The sequence below is a fragment of the Sciurus vulgaris genome, assembly GCF_902686455.1.
Source record: "Sciurus vulgaris genome assembly, chromosome: 4".
In the NCBI taxonomy this organism is placed as follows: domain Eukaryota; kingdom Metazoa; phylum Chordata; class Mammalia; order Rodentia; family Sciuridae; genus Sciurus; species Sciurus vulgaris.
The window spans coordinates 40,702,720-40,720,281 of NC_136464.1; the positions used below are offsets into that span (position 1 = coordinate 40,702,720).

General features: G+C 50.6%; 1 protein-coding gene across 6 annotated transcripts; it reads right to left on the reverse strand.

The window, feature by feature from the left end:
- Positions 1–3,147: 3,147 nt before the first annotated feature.
- On the reverse strand, positions 3,148–16,770 carry GPRIN2 (G protein regulated inducer of neurite outgrowth 2). Of its 6 annotated transcripts, XM_079138699.1 has the most exons (3): positions 7,285–8,262; positions 5,624–5,753; positions 3,148–4,878 (listed from the first exon to the last, which is right to left on the reverse strand). In XM_079138699.1, the coding sequence occupies exon 3, from the start codon at positions 4,870–4,872 to the stop codon at positions 3,505–3,507; it is 1,368 nt and encodes a 455-aa protein (XP_078994825.1). In that variant the 5' UTR covers positions 4,873–4,878; positions 5,624–5,753; positions 7,285–8,262; the 3' UTR covers positions 3,148–3,504. The 6 variants fall into 6 exon arrangements, with proteins under 6 accessions (XP_078994825.1, XP_078994823.1, XP_078994824.1 ...); XM_079138697.1 differs by lacking the exons at positions 5,624–5,753; positions 7,285–8,262 and adding an exon at positions 16,704–16,770; XM_079138698.1 differs by lacking the exons at positions 5,624–5,753; positions 7,285–8,262 and adding an exon at positions 10,385–10,637.
- Positions 16,771–17,562: the final 792 nt, after the last annotated feature.

Here is a 17,562-nt window from a genome sequence, read left to right on the forward strand (position 1 = left end):
AATAATAATCTAGTATGTCCAGGGGTCAGAGACCTAAACCAGCGGACACAGAGGTAACATCACAGTGGAAGAGGATCATTTGCTTTTCCATATCCCTTGCACTGTGACCCTCTGCTAGCAGGAGCCTATATTCCAACAGGCACAGCTCCCCACCCCCCCACCCCCCGCCAATTGGGTCAGTTCCTTGTGAGGACAATTGCAGCCTAGGGTCAGAGGACAGATGCATCTCTTGTGCATCTAGTGGTTAGGGAGAGAATGGTCCTCTCCCTGGCAGACCCAGAGGTGACAAGCCCAAGGAGGCCAGGTTTCAGCATCAGAGGCCTAGGTTGTCATAGAAGGAAAACCAGTGGGCAAAAGGGAGACACCCCTGGAGAAGACAAAGGGTAGATTCCTACCAGGGCAGGAAGCTCTAGAACTCTGGGGTTTGCTTCAAAGGATAAAATTTGCCAGAACAAAGTAAAACCAGCCAAGACCAAGTCCCCTATCCTGCCAGGCTTAGAAAAATCTCTCTCCTTCCAACTTATATTTATTTAGAATTTAAAACAAAACAAACACATGGACAATGAAATCCAACACCTCCCAGAGCCAGGCCTGACAGGGACCCAGAGTCTAGCTAAAAACCTGGAGGCAGAGATCCATAAGTGAAATCAGTGGTCAGTCTCTGAAGCCCTGAACCAATGTAGACATCAGGCCTGGCCAGGAAGAAGCTAAACTAGGGACTGGGTTAGGCCTCCAGGTTCGAATCAGAAATTAAGCTGCAGTTGTTCCAGGTAGACCTAATAGCAGAGGCCATGCAGCTCAGCTGGTGAGACCAAGGATGTGGCTTAACCAGGAGGGTGTTCTGGGGGGCCCCATCCAGGACATAGGTGGGGCTAGATTCCAACACCTCCCTGCAAATGTTTATCTCAATCTTGATGAGGTGAGTGGGTGCCTTGTCCGGCCTGTCCCGTGCAAGGCCCAGCCTGGCCTGCCATCCTGTAGTTTGGAGGTGCTATAAATTGGCACCCCTCTGCTCAATGGTGAACTCATGTGATTTGCACATTATGGAAGTGAAAGGCTCTTCATGAAGCGGGTTTCACTGCTCTCAGCAAAACTCTGTAGTGTATGGCCCTTCCCCTGCCCCTCCTGAGTCTGTCCTTGCCCCAGAGAGCAGCCTCACCCTTCTCTTGCCCAATCTGGAAGAATCTCAGCCTTCCAGAACTAGTCCTCCTCCCCAGATCAACTGCACATGTGTGTGAATACAGTCCCCAGCTGCCCAATTCCTCCCCCTTAACAGGCCCCTCCTAGGTGTCCCCACCCTCTGGGCTCCTACGTTCTGCCACTTTGATGCCAATCTCTCCTCCACTGGTAGCCAAAGGGATATTTCTAAATTGAAATCCAGTCTCCCCACCCACCCACCCCTTCCACTCGTTGCTTAAACCAAAGGAATGAGATGATAATGGTACAATTTCAGGTACTGTAACACATCAGGGGGTGGGTAGCCACCTGTTCTTCATTGCCATGAAGTCCCTTTCCTCAGTCACACCAAGATCTTCACAATGGAGACCCCCTAGCCAGCCTCCCAACCCAATGAACACTCCAGTTAAGCCTCTATAAGGGTAATTCACTAAGGACAGGCAAGACAGTTACTTCCAAGCCTCTAGCTGTCCCTACTCCATCCACCTTCCCAGCCCCTTTGTGTCAAAAGACCATGTGACTCAGCTGTGGCCCTGTGCTACTCCTTTATGTCCTTACAGCCAGTTCCCCTCTCCCCTGAGCTGGGGGGTACTAGAACCCCCTGTGCAGGACCAGGAACAAAGGAGGCATGGTACCCATAAGCCACACCCCAGAACGTGAGGTACCTGCCCTACACCATAGACAGAGGACACACAAGCCCAGGACCCTGAGAAGGTACATGCTGGTATGGGAAAGGCACGTTTCCAGTTATGAATGCCCCTTTCTGAGGCTTCAGAAGGCATTCCTACCTAACACGTACCTTCCTCACCTGTTCCTATGGCCTGTTAAACTGTCTCCCCTGCTTAAAACCTTGAGCCATCCCTGCAGGAGTTATTCCCACCGCAGTGAGTACTGGGTCCTTAAGGCGGGGAAAGGTAAACCAGCTTCTGAGTCCTGTGTTCCTAAGTACATAAGAAGCTCAGGAACAGGACCAGGTCAGGGACCCTGACACCACCCTAACCTTTTGGTTCCCACATAAGGGAGGCCTCATGGTTCTATTCTAGGAGCTTGGGATCTTATACACCAAGCACCAGGATAGACACAAACCCATTCCATTCTCCACAGGCCTTGAGAAGTCCTTGGGTTAATGAAGACAGCAGTGTAAGACCCTAGTGTTCCCTCCTCAGACCCAATCTCCTGGCCCAAGTCAGGTCACATGGGCAAGACTAGACGAATTGGCTGACAGGTGTCCCAAAGCCCCACCACCTCATAGCTCCAGTCATTTCTTACCAGGTGGGAGTCCCCAGCCCAGAGTCCACAGCCAGGCTCCCTCCCTGCCCCCATCCATTCCTGCCCTCCCTCCTTGAAGAACTGCACCAACTGGGAATAAATCTAAGCCAAAGGAATGAGATAATAATAGTGCAATTTCAGGCTCTACAACATATTAAAGGGCAAGTGGCCACCTCTTCTTCTGCATATCGTGAGGCCAGCCTCTGACATAATGACCTGCAAGGGGGCCAGCTCTTGAAAGCCCCATCAAAGCCTGGTGACCCTTCTGTAATGCTTAGAGCACCCACACATCATGAGTTCAGCTATGGTAAGGGAAGCCTCTCATTCCTCACAAAAATCCACAGAACTGACACACAATGTGGGCTCAATAAATTCTTCCTGTATCCAATTGCACTGAACTGGACCAGGCTGTAGGGAAACACCCAGGCTCAGTCAGTCCTAGCTTTGAATCCTAGCCCACCACTTCAAGCTATCCAACATGGGGCACATCAACTAGAGCCTTGCCAAACATCTTGTTTCCTCTGTAGAATGGGGTAAAGAGGTGAAGACTCAACAAGGTAAGATGTCAAGTACAGTAAATGGCACACAGGAGGCCTTTGCTTCCCCTCCCTAAAGACCCAGGCAGTCCCTGTCACTTGGTACAACCCCCATGCCCAACAATTAATGTAAGAAATCATTATTTCTCAGCAATGCTTTAAAATAAAGCAACAGTTCTAAGGGAAACATGGCAGAAGTTCTGAGGGCAGACTGAACAGAGGTTGAATATTTTTACACAAAAATCAGGAGCTAGTTTATACACAGTGCAGAAACTCTGCCCCAAAATTCAAAGCCTGGAACGTGCAGACTTGTGGCTTTTGGGGCTCAAGCCCTTAAAAAAGAGCTCAGCTACACGGAGCTAGAAGCCCCGGGCTGTGTCCTGTGATCTGTAGGTAGTCAATTTTTATCAGATGAAAGATGTGCCCTCCATCAGTGGGTTCAGGGGACACAGGGCCCACAATATCCCTGGCCCTGGCTTAGGGCTGAGTCCACGCGCCAGGCCAACCTGAGAGATGCAGTTTCTCACTCAGGGGCTGCACCAGAGCAGCCACAGCAGCTGGGGCGCCGTAGGGACTGCATGACAGCCCTCAGCGGGCCCCTCCGAACCTCGATGGACAAGCTGTCATCACTGGCTGGTGCGGGGTGCAACTGTTCAAACTGCATCTCCAAGTGCTTCTGGATGGCCACACCAAGCACCTCAGGGTCCAATGAGGCTCCGTACACCTCCCATGTCATACCTTCAGCATCCCACCGCACATCCCGCACAGGGGACGACGTCTCTTCCAGGCTGGCCCCCAGAGCTACCTCTGGGAACATGTGCAGAGCCACAGGGGCTTCCAGTGATGGGCTGGTAGCAACAGCCTTGCAGGCTGCCACTGGGGCTGCCTGCACACCAGCATCCTGGGCTGCCACCAACACGGGGGCCAAGTCACTGGCTGAGGTCATTGTACATACGTCTTTGGTCCTAGAGCCAGGCTCCGTGGGTAACCCTGTGGGACCCCAAAGGTGGGCACAGCAGTGGGAGTGCCTGTGAATCCCCCCAGGCAACTTACAGTGGAACTTCAGCCCATGCTGAGTCTGCAGCCCAGACTCACTCACTGATGCCACAAGTTTGGGAAAGGCCAGGATACCTGTGGTAGGCAGGGCATGGCAGCAGTCACTGGCCACTGCCTCCCTCATGCTGCAGAGTAGAGCTGTGGGGGGCAGAGCATGGCAGGAGGTGGTGGTTGGCTGCCCTGTGGCTTTGGGCCCAGCCTGGGGACCACTGCTGTGGGTAGTTGTGTCCCCCAAGGCTGGTGGTGGTACCCACACCTGATTCTCCTCCAGCATACAGGCTGAGTTGGAAGTTCCATCCTCTGGAGTCAGTTCTCTTTCCAGGCCTGTAGGTGGCTGGTCAACCTGACCAGAAATACTGCCAGGCTGCAGCTGAGCCCTGTGGACAGGTGAGCCACCGAGGGCTGAGCAACTGAGACTGGCCTTCCGAGCACTGCTGTGACCCCGAGTCTGGGTGCTACGGACCAGATCAGAATGGCTCCTCTGCACAGCAGCCATGCTGGGGGTGCGCAGGCGACACAGGTCACCACTGTCCATTGTGGACACATTACCCACAGTGCTGCTCCGCCAGTGCCCCACAGCACCAGACTGTAGATGGGGGCTTGAGGTCTGTGCCTGCTCTGCGATCTCAGTCTGGCACCTCTGTTCCTCCAGGGTCTTGGGACTAGCGCTTGCCTTGCCAGGCTGGGCCTGCCACACAGTACTGCTAGCACTCTTGCGGAGCTCTGGTCTCTTACCCCGGCCTTCACTTAGCAGGCTGGAAGAGCTCTGGGACAGTGACTGTGTGCGGGGACTCCGGGGTGCCTGGGATCCAGGCTCAGGGTGGCTGGAGCTCATGGCTACCTGCAAGAGACAAAAAGGGAGGGAATGGAGTTGAGCTGGATGTTGGCACCTTAGCTAGACTGCTCTGAGCTCACACAAAGGGACACAGCTTTAGTCCCAGCCTGAATAAATGGTCAGAATCATAAGTAACTCAGTGACAGCACACCAGACGTGTCAAATCAAGTTCATTCCACATTATACACAGGAATGACACTGCAACCATCTAACAATCTGTACCCCTGAAGAAGGGTTCAGGAGACCAGCCATCTATTGTGCCATCTGGTGACTTATCACTGGATAGATTATGGAAGAAAGGGAAATGGAGAGAATCCAGGGAAGAGGCCAAGTCTGTGGGGACCTTGGGATGGAACTACAGCATTAGGAACAGGGACTTTGGAACAACAGCTCTTAGCAAATCAGCACAGAATTATTGCTGAATTTTAACAGCCAAGAGAGCTGGACTGAAATACTAGTCTGCTTCTGCTGGAACTGACAGAATCCATCTCACTGTGGACTGGGGCCTCATTGGTAGAGTGGGGCTCAGAGAAGGTTGTGGGATAAGGAAGCAATGAAGAAAGCACAAACTGAGAATTACCCTGGATTCTCCCTGCACCCCCATCCCCATCCTCTCTGTCCTGGCTGAGCTACCATGTCTCTGAGACTCAGTCATGGCAGTGGTAAATGGGATGTGATACCCTGTCTCCCACCTCTAACTCTAGGGGTAAGGAGAAGCCCTGCCTAACAACCCTGTACACACAGGACTCACTTGGTATTTGCTCACTCATTTCAAAGCCATTTCCTGAGCCCCTGCTGCATGCAGGGCAGGATCTGCACTGGGGAACACAGAATTCAGTTCTGGCTATACCCTGGGGAACTTGGTCCAGCAGTGAGATAACCTATATATCCAATATCAAAAATCAGACATGTCTTTCATAAAATTTCAACTCCCTCTTTCCCACTGTGTCTCTATCCTCCTTGTCCTCCTCCCTTCCTACTACTGCCATCCCTTTCTCCAGCCATACAGACCCCTATAGAACTGCCCACTGACCCAGCTGCAGTCTAGAGTGACCACTAGTCCCCTTCTACCTCAGTGACTCCTTTTCTGAACCTTTCCTGACACTCCCAGCTAGGCTGCCTCCACTCCTGGATAAGCATCATCAGGCCTAGATGGAATAATCTGGCAGACTGTCAGCCTCCTCACCAGTTGGGACTTGGCAAAGCCAGCCTGTAGCCTGTTCTTGCCATCTGACCAGCACCCTGCACTGACCTGACATGTAGTTGGCACTCAGAGGATGTTTGCTGCATGCTTGATCAAGAGAATAGGCAAATACAAGGCCATGCTGCAGAGGAGCACTCTTAGTGCTCCAACAGGGCCTGAGAGGACTATACCAAGACTGTGGGCTCGAGCTGGAGATGATCAGAAAGGGCTTTCTGGAGGACCTATTATGGAAGTCAGGGCCAGAAAGAGAAGAAGGTGCCTAGCTGAAAGGAACAGCAGAAGACGAGAGTATTCAGAGTTTATGAGGGAAGCAGTGGGCTCAGAGTTGGGCAGGGCCCAGGGTTTCAGGATGTCTGAACCAGCCCAGCCCTGGCCAAAGCTGTGAATGAGGACAATCACTCCAGGACTCCCTACCAGGCAGGATGGGCTGGAGAAACAGGGAGGGTACAGAAGGCAACAGATGCAGTTTGGGCAATTCTGGCCCTACCCTCCCATCCCTGGGCTGATAAGGACTGCTAGGAAACCAGCCACCCTCACCTCCAGGTGAGCAAGGCCACCTGAAAGGGAATGCAGGAAGGGCTCCTAAACTTAGTTTCTGTGTCGTTGCAACCATTCTGCGGAACTATGCTCAGGAGATGTGGCAGCTATTGAAACCAACAGCAAGGATGGTTCTGAAGCCACAGTGCTTAGAGTCCAGTTCCACGCAACTTCTTCATGCTGTCCAGTGGGGTAGGTGCTAGATGCATGTAGCCCCTAAGCACCTAACAGACAGCTTCTATGACCAAGAAACTAAAGTTCTGATTTTATTGAAACTTAAGTAATTTAAATTTAACTGGCCACATGTAGCTAATGGCAACTATACTGAACCACGCGGCTCTGAACACAGCCTACCCTGGTGAGGAGTGTCCTATCCCAGCCAGACTGGGAGGGTCAGGAAAAGAATGAATAGTCAAGAAAGGAGTCTGCCTCAGGTGCTGCTCTGAAGGAGCTCCCAAATGGACAGGTGCAAGAGCAAATAAAGCCAACAACAAATAAGTAATAACAGTTCCCAGTACCCAAACACCCATCATGTATCAGACATGTGCCACTTCCTTTATAAATACTGTCTCGTTTGTCAGAGCAACCTTAGGAGGTAAGTCATCTTCCCCATTCAACAAAGGATGGGTTTGTCCCATCCTTTGTCAAAGCTCAGAGGTTTAGCGACTTACCCAAGGGCACACGGCCGGAAAGTGGTTGAGCCAGGCTTAAGTCCATGAATGTGTGAGGCCCTCTGCCCCTCTGAGCACTGCACAGACCTCTGTCCTGCCCACAATCACCTTCCACTGTCATCATCTGAGCCTCAGTACCCAGTCTAGCAACTGACACTCATGATGTTTGTGACGTTCCAGTGGGAAATGTTAATGAGTGGAAGCAAGCCTGGTTCCCCCACCCACCCCATCACTTCTTAGCATCTTCTTAGGCTGCCCAGAGTGAGGAGGGCAGGGGGTGTACCTGCTATCTGGGAAGCTTGTGGTCACCAAAAGCCCTGGCAGGGAGATAACCACCCAGTAACACATTTAAGAACCCCACAGAGGCCCTATCAGGACAGCCTTCATAGCCTCAGTTTAGCCCCATCACTTTGGACTTTCCTAAGGAGTAGGTCTTATCCCACCTGTTTCCTCAGCCAGGCACCTTGAGGAAACAGGTGGGACAAGATTGGGGGCACCCTCAGGCCTCCAAGACCAAGTGAGAAGCCATCAGGGATGAGTCTTGCTGCGCCTGCCTTACCAGACAGCTCGGTTACCAGATGGCTCGTCCCAGGCTAGCCATCTCATAGAGAGCTCAGTGTGTGTCAGTGGGTATAAATCTATTGGTACCCTTCCCGATCCCACCACCCTACAAGTAGCAGGTAACAAAACTGAGCCCTGGAGCAGTTCAAAAATGTCAAATAATCTACAATTGATAATGGCAAAGTCAGAACTCTGACAACATATCCTCCTGCAACCTGGCCTTCCCAGCCTTGCAGGAGGGAGGGCTTTAAGGAAGTTATTCCAGGTTGCCCCCAGGGAGAATTCCCATTCTCCCTGATGCTGGCACTTTGGGCTGGACCAAAGGATCAGGGTGCCAGGGGTACAAAAGTAGTAGCAGGGTTCTGTTACCAGCACTGTCTCTTTCCCCTCCTTCATATGTGCCCTCAAGTGGACACCTAACCTCAAGCCTCAGTTTCCCAAATTTACAAAATGGAAGTAAACTCCTATTCTGTGTGATTGTTGTGATGACTAAATGTGATAGTACATGGACTAGAATAATAATCTTTCTGTTCCATCATAAGCAGCTTGAGCACAAGGTATTGCTGGGACTAGTACTGAGAGGAAGAGAGGAAGCCACCAAGACACTCCATAGGTCAGCCTGGGCTTGCTTCACCTTGCTACCTTCATCCTGTCCTAAGATCTGACCATCACCAGTGTTCCTACTACTACATTAAGTTTCCCAGGGTTGTTTTAAATCTTAACTGGAGAGGACACACACACACACGCATGCACATATATACAAGTCTGGAGTCTGCATGCCACATGACCTGAATAGCATGCCTACCCTGCCTTTAAAACTATGGAAAAGGTTCTAGTTTCACCCAAGAGATCACCGAGGAAGACGTTTTAGCACAAGATAAAGGACAGGCACATAAAGGTGTTCAAGAACATTAGTGTTCTTTGAATGATACCTTAATATTCTCCCTCCTGCTCCATTTGATGCCAAAGTTATGATAGCAGTTGCCAATGTCCTATGGCCAATGATGGACTGTCCTGCTGCCTCAGGTTCTGCTTGTCAGCAACTAGAGGATCAACCAGTCTCACATGCAGCCAGCAGTCAATATCATTTAGAGTAAATGCCCCCAGTTCTGCAGAAACTTCCAGACTAGCCCCGCCAAAAAGACTATTGGGTCAATTCAGTCAAAGGTTTCAATTCTCATCCCAGCATAAGAGTTCAAGCCTTTGGGGTTTGCCCAGGCCATATTGTAATATACTTGTAAAGTCCCCTCTTGTTAAGCAGTAAACATTTGGATGATGACATCTGTGTCCAGCAAGACCACAATGGGAAAAGCAATCCCAGAAGGTCCATAAGAAAAACTGGTAACATGTAAAAATATTGAACTTACTCTCAGACACCAGGTAAGCACATCCACTCCACAAATCCCTCATTGCCTAGTGAGGGTGTGGCAACCTCTTGCAGGTGGTTTAACACCTCCCAGAGGGAAAAAAAGTCTGACAGGAACACAGTGGGCCAAGCTGAGCAATGCAGCAGGGAGCACTCCAAAAAAGGAGTGTTTGAGGAGACAAAACCTGCCCATCACAGAGGATGAAGATGCCTTAAAGACAATATATCCCAGGTGACAAGTAGTGCCAGGAAAGAATTCTAGTTTAACTGTGGGGCCACTCTGCTTACCAGAGAGATCCAGGCCCCAACAGTCCCAGAGCTTCCTCCCCTGGGGGGGATTTGTCCACCCTCCGGGAGGCACTGGGGTGGTGAGGATGAGACTCATAGACCAGCCACGCCAGCCTAAAGCAGCCATGTAGCCAGCGTGTTCCTACTTGCACATTCAACCGCACTTGTGACCCAGCATGGGCACACGCCCCACCATTGACACACCAGAGGCCAAGGCCCGTTTGCAGTGCAAGCCTACAGGAAATAGCGTCCACACTGCTGCACGGACGGGGCTGCATTCTGCAAGCCAAGCCCAGGCTGCCCCTGCTGCGAGGCCAAAGGCCTCAACACACCACGCACGCAACCTCACCCAGCTCCCTTCCCCGACCCTCACGAGCAAAACCCACAGAGGTTCTTAAGGAAAAGGACCTCAACGCAGCCCGAAACTAGACTACATACCTTCTGAGAACAAAGGCTGAGACTGAAGGGAGATGGGCCGGTGGGCTAACGGGCAGGGATGCAAGGCAGAAGAAGAAAAGAGGCAAGAAAGGTGGGGGAACGGATGTTCGCAGCGGAGAAGGGCAGGGTGGGGGATGGGGATAAAAGAGAAAGGGAATGGATGAGGGAAGAAACCATAGGCGCCAGATCCTGCTCAGAGTAAGGAAAAATGGGAAGCTGGGCATAGAAGACATCGAAGAAAAGGAAATGGGATGGGGCAAAGAGAAGCGAGATACCGGGAGGGATGCGGCTACAGGGGACGCTGAGCATCACGCGGGGGCCAGGATGCGAAGGGTCTGAGAGCACGCAGAGGTAAGGAGTGGGGTCTGGGGCCCAGGAAGTGAGAGGCGCCGCCTATCCGCGCCGCCTCCCCAACTAACCCCTATGGGCAATGAACCGGCCTCTCACCCTCTCGCCCGCCCGGGGCCCCGCAGGCCGGCGGAAGCGCTGCTCCTGCGACCGCCACAGGTGCCCGGCGTAGCGGCGCAAGATGGAGCCGGGACCAGACCCGGACTCGGCCTGGGCCCCAGACAACGTCGGCCTTAGTCCAGCGGGCAGCCGAGCCAGCGCTGGGAAGGGGCCCACCCAGGCGTCCCGCTCCGGGGGCCCGGGGGAGGGCGCAGGGGGCGGTGGCCCGGCTCACCTGGGCCCGCCCCCGCGCTCCGCCCCCGCGTCTGCGTCCCAGCCCCGCCCCCTCCTCGGCCCCGCCCCCACTACCCTGGCCCGGCCCCCGCGAACCCGGGTCCTCCCTCCGGACCCCTGCTCTCCGCTGCGTCCCCACCCTGCGGTCTTTTCAGCCTCGCCCCCAAGACGAACCCCTGCGTTCCAGGCTTGCCCCACAAACCCGCAAGACAACCACCTTCCTGTCCCGACCCCACTGTCCCCCAGGCCTGTAAGGATTGAGGTCCCAAAATCCTCCAGGCCCTCTCTCTGCAGGCTCAACTCTGGTTCCCTTCGCGTCTCTACAGGCACCGAGGTCCACAGCCCGGGTGGTGACCCCCTTTCTCTAGGGTCTGCACCCACGGCCCCCATATCCGAACCTGTCGCCACTATCTCCAGCTCTCCTGCACCTATTCGCCAATCCCTGGATCCCACAGTCCCATCCTCTGATCTTTACCCTTGTGGGCCCCAAACCTGAACCCTGGTTCTTCGAGCTCTGTACACCCAGCCTACTCCCCAGAGTCCCTCTGCCTGCCTCCCTCCCCCCAGTTTCACAGACTCCCCAACTTTATAGACTCCTTCCTCAAGGCTGTGTCCTCAGCCACATCCCTCAAGACCAGTATTCTATCACCCTTTTCCATACCCACATCCCTATCCCTACCTTTGCCACTAGCCCAAACCAATTTGAGGCCTTCAGTCTCTCAGCCTGCCTCACAGACCCCAACAATGACTGTGAAGAAAGAGCAGATCCCACCCAATTCCACATTCTTTCCCTACAACTCTTTGTTGCCCTCAACACCCTCCCTCACTCCCTCTCCATCCCACTTTTCCAGTCCCTGAGATCTCCTGGGCCCCCTGGTGACCTGGGAGCCTCATTCCTTTCCCTAGATATTCCCCCAGGCAGAGCCACACAGTCTAGGTCTGCCACAGGCCTTTCCAGTCTCAAGGAGTTCCTGCGGCCCAACCCCAGAGCCCCAGTTTCAGAGAACTGGGTCCCAGTATCATGTCTCCTTTGTTGATACCAACCCCGGCAACCCCAACTTGCTTGTCCAGCTCTTGTCTGAGGGGTCAGCACCCCATGTAGTTATGGAGATCTATACCCTCTCCGCTTTTGCCCCAGTTTGGGTAGAACTCAAGTCTGTTCAGGGAGACTCAGACTGCCCTATTTAGCCCTTTCCAGTGGGGCCTCAGAGCACTTTCAGATTCTGGAAGACAGCTGCTTTGGGGAATCTGAGCATATTGACCAACAGGGTGTCCAAATGACCCAGGCTGTCATGTCCCTACCCCACACAATTTGGCTGGGGGATTCTATCCAAGGGGGCCAATGGAGGATTTGTTTTTAGGGTCATTACCTGCTTCTGCCCCTGCACAGGAATAGGACCCCTTTTTCCATATCTTGGGAAAATTACTCAGGAATGGTCATATTCCCTTTTTGGAGACCACTGAGCCCAAGAAGACCTTAGGTATGTGTGACTACATTGAAAGTTGGTGCCAGACCCACATCTCAAACACGGGATTCACAGCTCCCAGGGCATCCCCAGAACCCTCCAAGAACTTCACTGCATATGCATCAAGGAAGCCTGGTTGAGGTTGGGTCTGGCAGATGTCTGCCAGAGTGAATAACCATAGACACAGTCTGGCTAAACTGTGCCACCAGGGTCTCCAGGCATCACCTTGGCCTTGGGCCCTTGGCCCACTGGTCCCCTTCTTACATTTGTAGCTTGGTAAAGAGGCTCCCCTGGGTGAGGCAGCTGCCCATGGAGAGCTCAGGATGGAGACTGGAAGATGAATTTCAATGCCAACTCTTCCTTGTATTCACTGGCCCTGCTATCCCACACCCAAGCAAAATTGTTCATCTCTGTGGGCATCGGTTTCTTCATCTGTAGTAATTATACCTGCCTCCCTATCTCACAGAGGGAAGGAAGATGGTAGTTGTGAAAGTGTTCTGTGGAGTGTGCTCACTGCTATCAGACTTTTGATCAAATATTTACCAAACCCTTCCTTGTCAGGTTCTAAAGGTAAAGCTAAGACTGTGGAATGCGGGTGAGGGAGATGGGGCTTTGTAGATTCCTTTAGTAGAGAGAGGTGGCCCTGGCTTGAGGATCACACTGACCAAGGGCCATTTGCTGACCTTGACAGAACAGGAGCAAATATGGGATGCACTCAGAGCTCAGGAGTGCAGTGGGAGGCACACTAGGATGTTGGAGACACCATGGGAGAAGCAAGTTGTAGTCACAGGACTGGAGTTTCCCAGGAGGTCTGGGCAATGTAGGCACATGGGCAGCCCCCTGAAGTCCCAAGTGTGAATGAGATCTTCAGGAGAAGAACAGAGTGAGAGGAGGGCTTAGGACCCAGCTGTGAGAAACCAGGTGGCGAGGACTGAGAAGGAGCAGTGGGAAAGGGCAGAGGGAAATAGGGGCAATGTAGTGACCCAGGATACCCAGAGCATGCAGCTTCAGTAAGGTGAGGGAGGCAGAAGCCCCTGGAGTGTGTCGAGGGATGAATTGGAAGAGAGACTCAGAGATGGTGCAAGCCTAGACAACTCTTAGGTATAGCCATAAAGGAGAGAAGAAAAAAAGGTGTCATTTGGGAAGAGGTCTGGGATCAAGAGAGGTATTTTGTTTTTAATTGGTTTTGTTGTTGTTGTTGTCTCTTTGTTTGCTTTTTAAGAAGCTGAGTATTGCCTTGCCTTCAGCAACAGAAAATAACTGAATAAGTCAAGCAAAAGGGAGTGTATTGGAAGACTGAAGAGAACTCAGAATGGAAGCTGATGCTGGACATCCAGTCTCAATTCTGCAAGAGAGGAACCAAGTGACTCCACAGTCTCATCCCATCACCACCACGGAACTATGGATTCCAGTTCTTTGCCCAAATGCCTCTCTAGAGGCACTAACCCACTAAGCCACCAAGACCGTACTCACTGGTTCCTGCTTTCCAAGAAGTAGGAATGGAGATTGGGTGACCAGAAACAGACAGATACCCACTGTGCATTGTGCCAAATTGAGTATATTTGACAGCTGAGGAGACCAGTCTATGGAGAGAAGTGGATGGAAATAGAGGAATGGAATCACAGCTGGCATTAAGGTCCACAGTGGGCTGAGATTCAGAACTAGTACATAGCAGGACAGGAAGATGGCTTCTTTCTCTAACAGGGGACAAGAAGATATGATGGGGGTAGTACCAAGGGAATACAGTCTTTCCTTTCTTGGTAAAGAAAGTTGCTGTCAGCTCTAATCTAAATCTGTATCTTTACGTCTTGGGATCTAAAATTCCACAAATTAAATCTTGAAAATTCTGGTCTGGAGGAAGAAAACTCTTCAAATGGTCAGTCTGTCACATCTTCTCTTCTCAGGAGAGTGGAGGCACTGCGTTGTTACTAATAGCCCCAATAGGGTCACAGAGAGTGGGGAACAGTTGTTCCTCAAATGAAGGGCAACGTGATGTTGCCAGACTAAGGGAAAGGGACACTGAGCTGGCTCAAAGCACAGATGGCCACTGGGGACTGCATCTATGATAGTCTTAGAAGAGACACGAAGAGCTAGATTGTGTCAGCATGTTGTCAATGGCCAAGGAAGAGAGCTTTGACTGAGTTGAACAGTACTGACTTTTCAGACAAAAAAAATCCCTGGAGCACAGGAGACACCTCTAGCTATGCACTCCATGAATGAAAAGCCTTTGCCTTTTTATCTGATGGTAAGACCAACTCCTCAGGCCCTGGCATATAATAGATGCTGGATGGATGACCTGATCATGAATTAATGGCAGGTTATCAAGGAATACCTATTACCACCTCAGTTCAATTCCACAAACATCTTCCTGAGTCCCTATGAGTGCCAGTTGTAGATATGAGCTGAAAACAGACTGAATCAGAGGTGCCTTGACTCCAGCATGATGGGGGTTCAGGAAGGATGATGACAGACACATAAACAGACAATTAGGTCACAGCAAGGAAAGGAAACAGAAAGGACTGGGCACACAAAGGACAGGCCTTACAGTAGACATCTATTGCTTTAGCTCCCTACAATCTAGCCCCCCATTTCATTTAGAGATCACCCCAAAACTGAGACTGCTAGTTGTCCCCCAGTGTATACCTTCCCCATCTGTAGTATTAGAATTTCTCTAGCTAAGAACATGACTGTCCAGAATATTGACCACACTTCTCAGGCATAGTTCCATAGGGCTAGGTTCTGACCAGTGAGTGGTTAGCAAGAGTGATGTATGCAGTTTCTTGGTTGTGCCTTCAAAAGGAATGTGCCTTGCTCCTATTCCTCTCCCCTGGTTGGAATGAAGTCATGATGTTAAATCAGTTTGTACCATTCATCCAAGGGCAGAACCCTAGAGCTATCAGAGCACGAGATAGAAGGAGCCTGTGTCCCAACACAGTGTGGTAGTCTGTCAGTCCTGGACTATTTACAATCACATTTTACACAAAAGAGAAATTAACTTCTACCCTGTTTATGACAGGGGTCTCTCACAGAAGGAAAGTCTAAACTAATTAATACAGAATTATATACCTGGAAGTTGTATAAAAATTGCCATAGGTAATGATACTAAAAATATATTTTATTATATACATATGGCAGGCTGGAAATTTGGAGACCCCTGTTATGCCTTATTACCATAGATGATAAACCAATTCCTGCAACACATTGGAAAGTCAGCTTTAGCTATGAGAGAAATGGGTGGAAATTTCAAAATGTGGTGTTTGCTGGATGCTTCTTGCCACTCTCTACAAAGTCCTGCACAAGCCAGAAGAATGTAGACAAAGCCCACCAATAAGCAGGCAGGATGGGAGAGAATACAATGGTACTTAGAGAAACTGTCCACCCATGGGCTACACCTAAGTTGAAAAGGTTTTTAGGATAGGAAAAAAGTCTACCTCTTACGTACAATAAACTGAGGCAGATACGCAGAAGTTTCTAGAGAAGTCATATTAGCAGGAGACAAGGCTGTAGACCCTGTCCTTTCTCAAGCCCTTTTGACTAAAGATTCTAGCCTACTATGACTGCCAGTTCAGTGGCAAAGACCAGATTAAGGATGTTACCTTCCAATCCAAGGTGAGTATTTTGGTTGATCTCAAGTTGAGAGGGAGGTGAATACATAGAACATACAGGCTGATAAATAAATAGCTGCCATTTTTAGGCTTAAATACTGCTACTTGCCCATAGTAATGACTAGAGCAAATGTCAGGAAGTCAACTGAGATTTTGAGGGACATGTGTTAGCAAAGTCACTATGAGTTTGGCCAGTATGAGCAAAAGCTGTGCAGCCCTAAGGAAGGTACTCACTTTTATGTCCACTTCAGATGTGGCTGTGGGAGACAGAACAAAAAGGGGACCCCAGGCACAAGGAAGTCTACTCCCAAGGGAAAGTTCTGGAGAGAAGAGCTGTCATCCAAGGAGTTTGCTCCATTCCCTTGGAACCTACAGTTACTGCCCACCAGGATCTGACAACTCTTGATTTTCCAGCCGGGTGGGGATTCCCAATGTGGTTATCCTAGTCTTCCTTACAATTTTATATGGGTATTATGGGTCATATAACCTGTGTGCAACTTTAAGGGTGCTCACCATGAAGAACCACATGCAGGCCTGATGGGACAGGCTGTCACTACCCAGATCCTAGGTGTGGAGCAGGATGCAAGCCCTGGATTGAACTTTGGGGTTGTCTCCCCCAAGAAGAGGACACTGTGTGCATCAGAAAGGATGCAAACATTTGGCCCAAAGGACAGACTGGGACTGAGATTGCTAATTGTCCCTGAATGACCTTCACTGCCTGTGTTTAGAGATCCCTCTTTTTCATCTTGGGATGTGGAAATCAAAACAAAAACAAAAACGAACTGTATTTTCCTATCTCTCAGAAGTTACATTTGGCCAAGTCGAAAACCAACAGGGCTGAGTCAAGGAAAGCTGATGCCTTTAACCAGAAGCAGTGAGCCTCTCTCTTTGCCCTTTTCCATTCCCCCTGGTTGGGCAGTGGAGACATTGGTGAAACATCTTACACCACACAGATAAACAATACCTAGGGATTGCAGCAAAACAGGAAAAAACCTGGGCTCCCAGGCTGTTTACCTGAAGACAGATGAGAGAGAAAGAAACTTCTATCTTGCTTAAGTCAATTGTATTTGATGTCTCTCTCTTCCAGCAGGTCAATTTATATTCTAAAGATTACTCACCCTCCCCTCTCTCCACCCATATGCTTTGGGTGGGTCTCAGCATAGGGATGTGTGACTAGACCTGAGCCAATCACTGCATCACATTGCCTGTGGAGATTTATCTGGATTCCTATGTGTCCCACTTAGAACCAATAAATAATCCACAACAAAGACCTACTCTGGGGGTTCTGAGAAAGAAATTTACCCTTTCCCCCAAGTGGACATGGGAGCTGAAGCTGCTGCCACCATCTTACACAAAGCTCAATACTGGAACAGGCCCAGAGAATGACACAAAAAATGTTCTGAGTCCATCACTGGAGTCTTGAATTCAGTAAAGCCTACAGCCAGTCTTGTCCCTTATTTCAATTGAGAAAACTGATAAATTTCATTTCCTTTTGGTTCAAACTAGTTTGGGTTAGATTTCTGACCTTTACCATCAAAAGTGGCCTCAGTAACACAGTTATCGGAAGACCCTGAGAGGATTGCAGAAGCACGGTGGAAGGGGGAATGCCAGAGTTGTCTCAAAAGGTATATCAGAGACCACCGATGTTTGTTTTTTGTTTCGTTTTTGTTTTTGTTTTGTTGTAAGGATGGGTGAGGATAGAACAGCTCCAGAAATAATCCATGGCTCCATGGAAGCTCCCTGGACAGTCTCCCTCCTGTCTTTGCTCTGCCCTGTCCTTTCAACCAACTAGTGCCTTCTATTGACACAGAATTACTGTTGCTTTGAAACCAGGAATTGCCACCAGCCCAGCTCCCTCTCCTGTAAAGGTTAA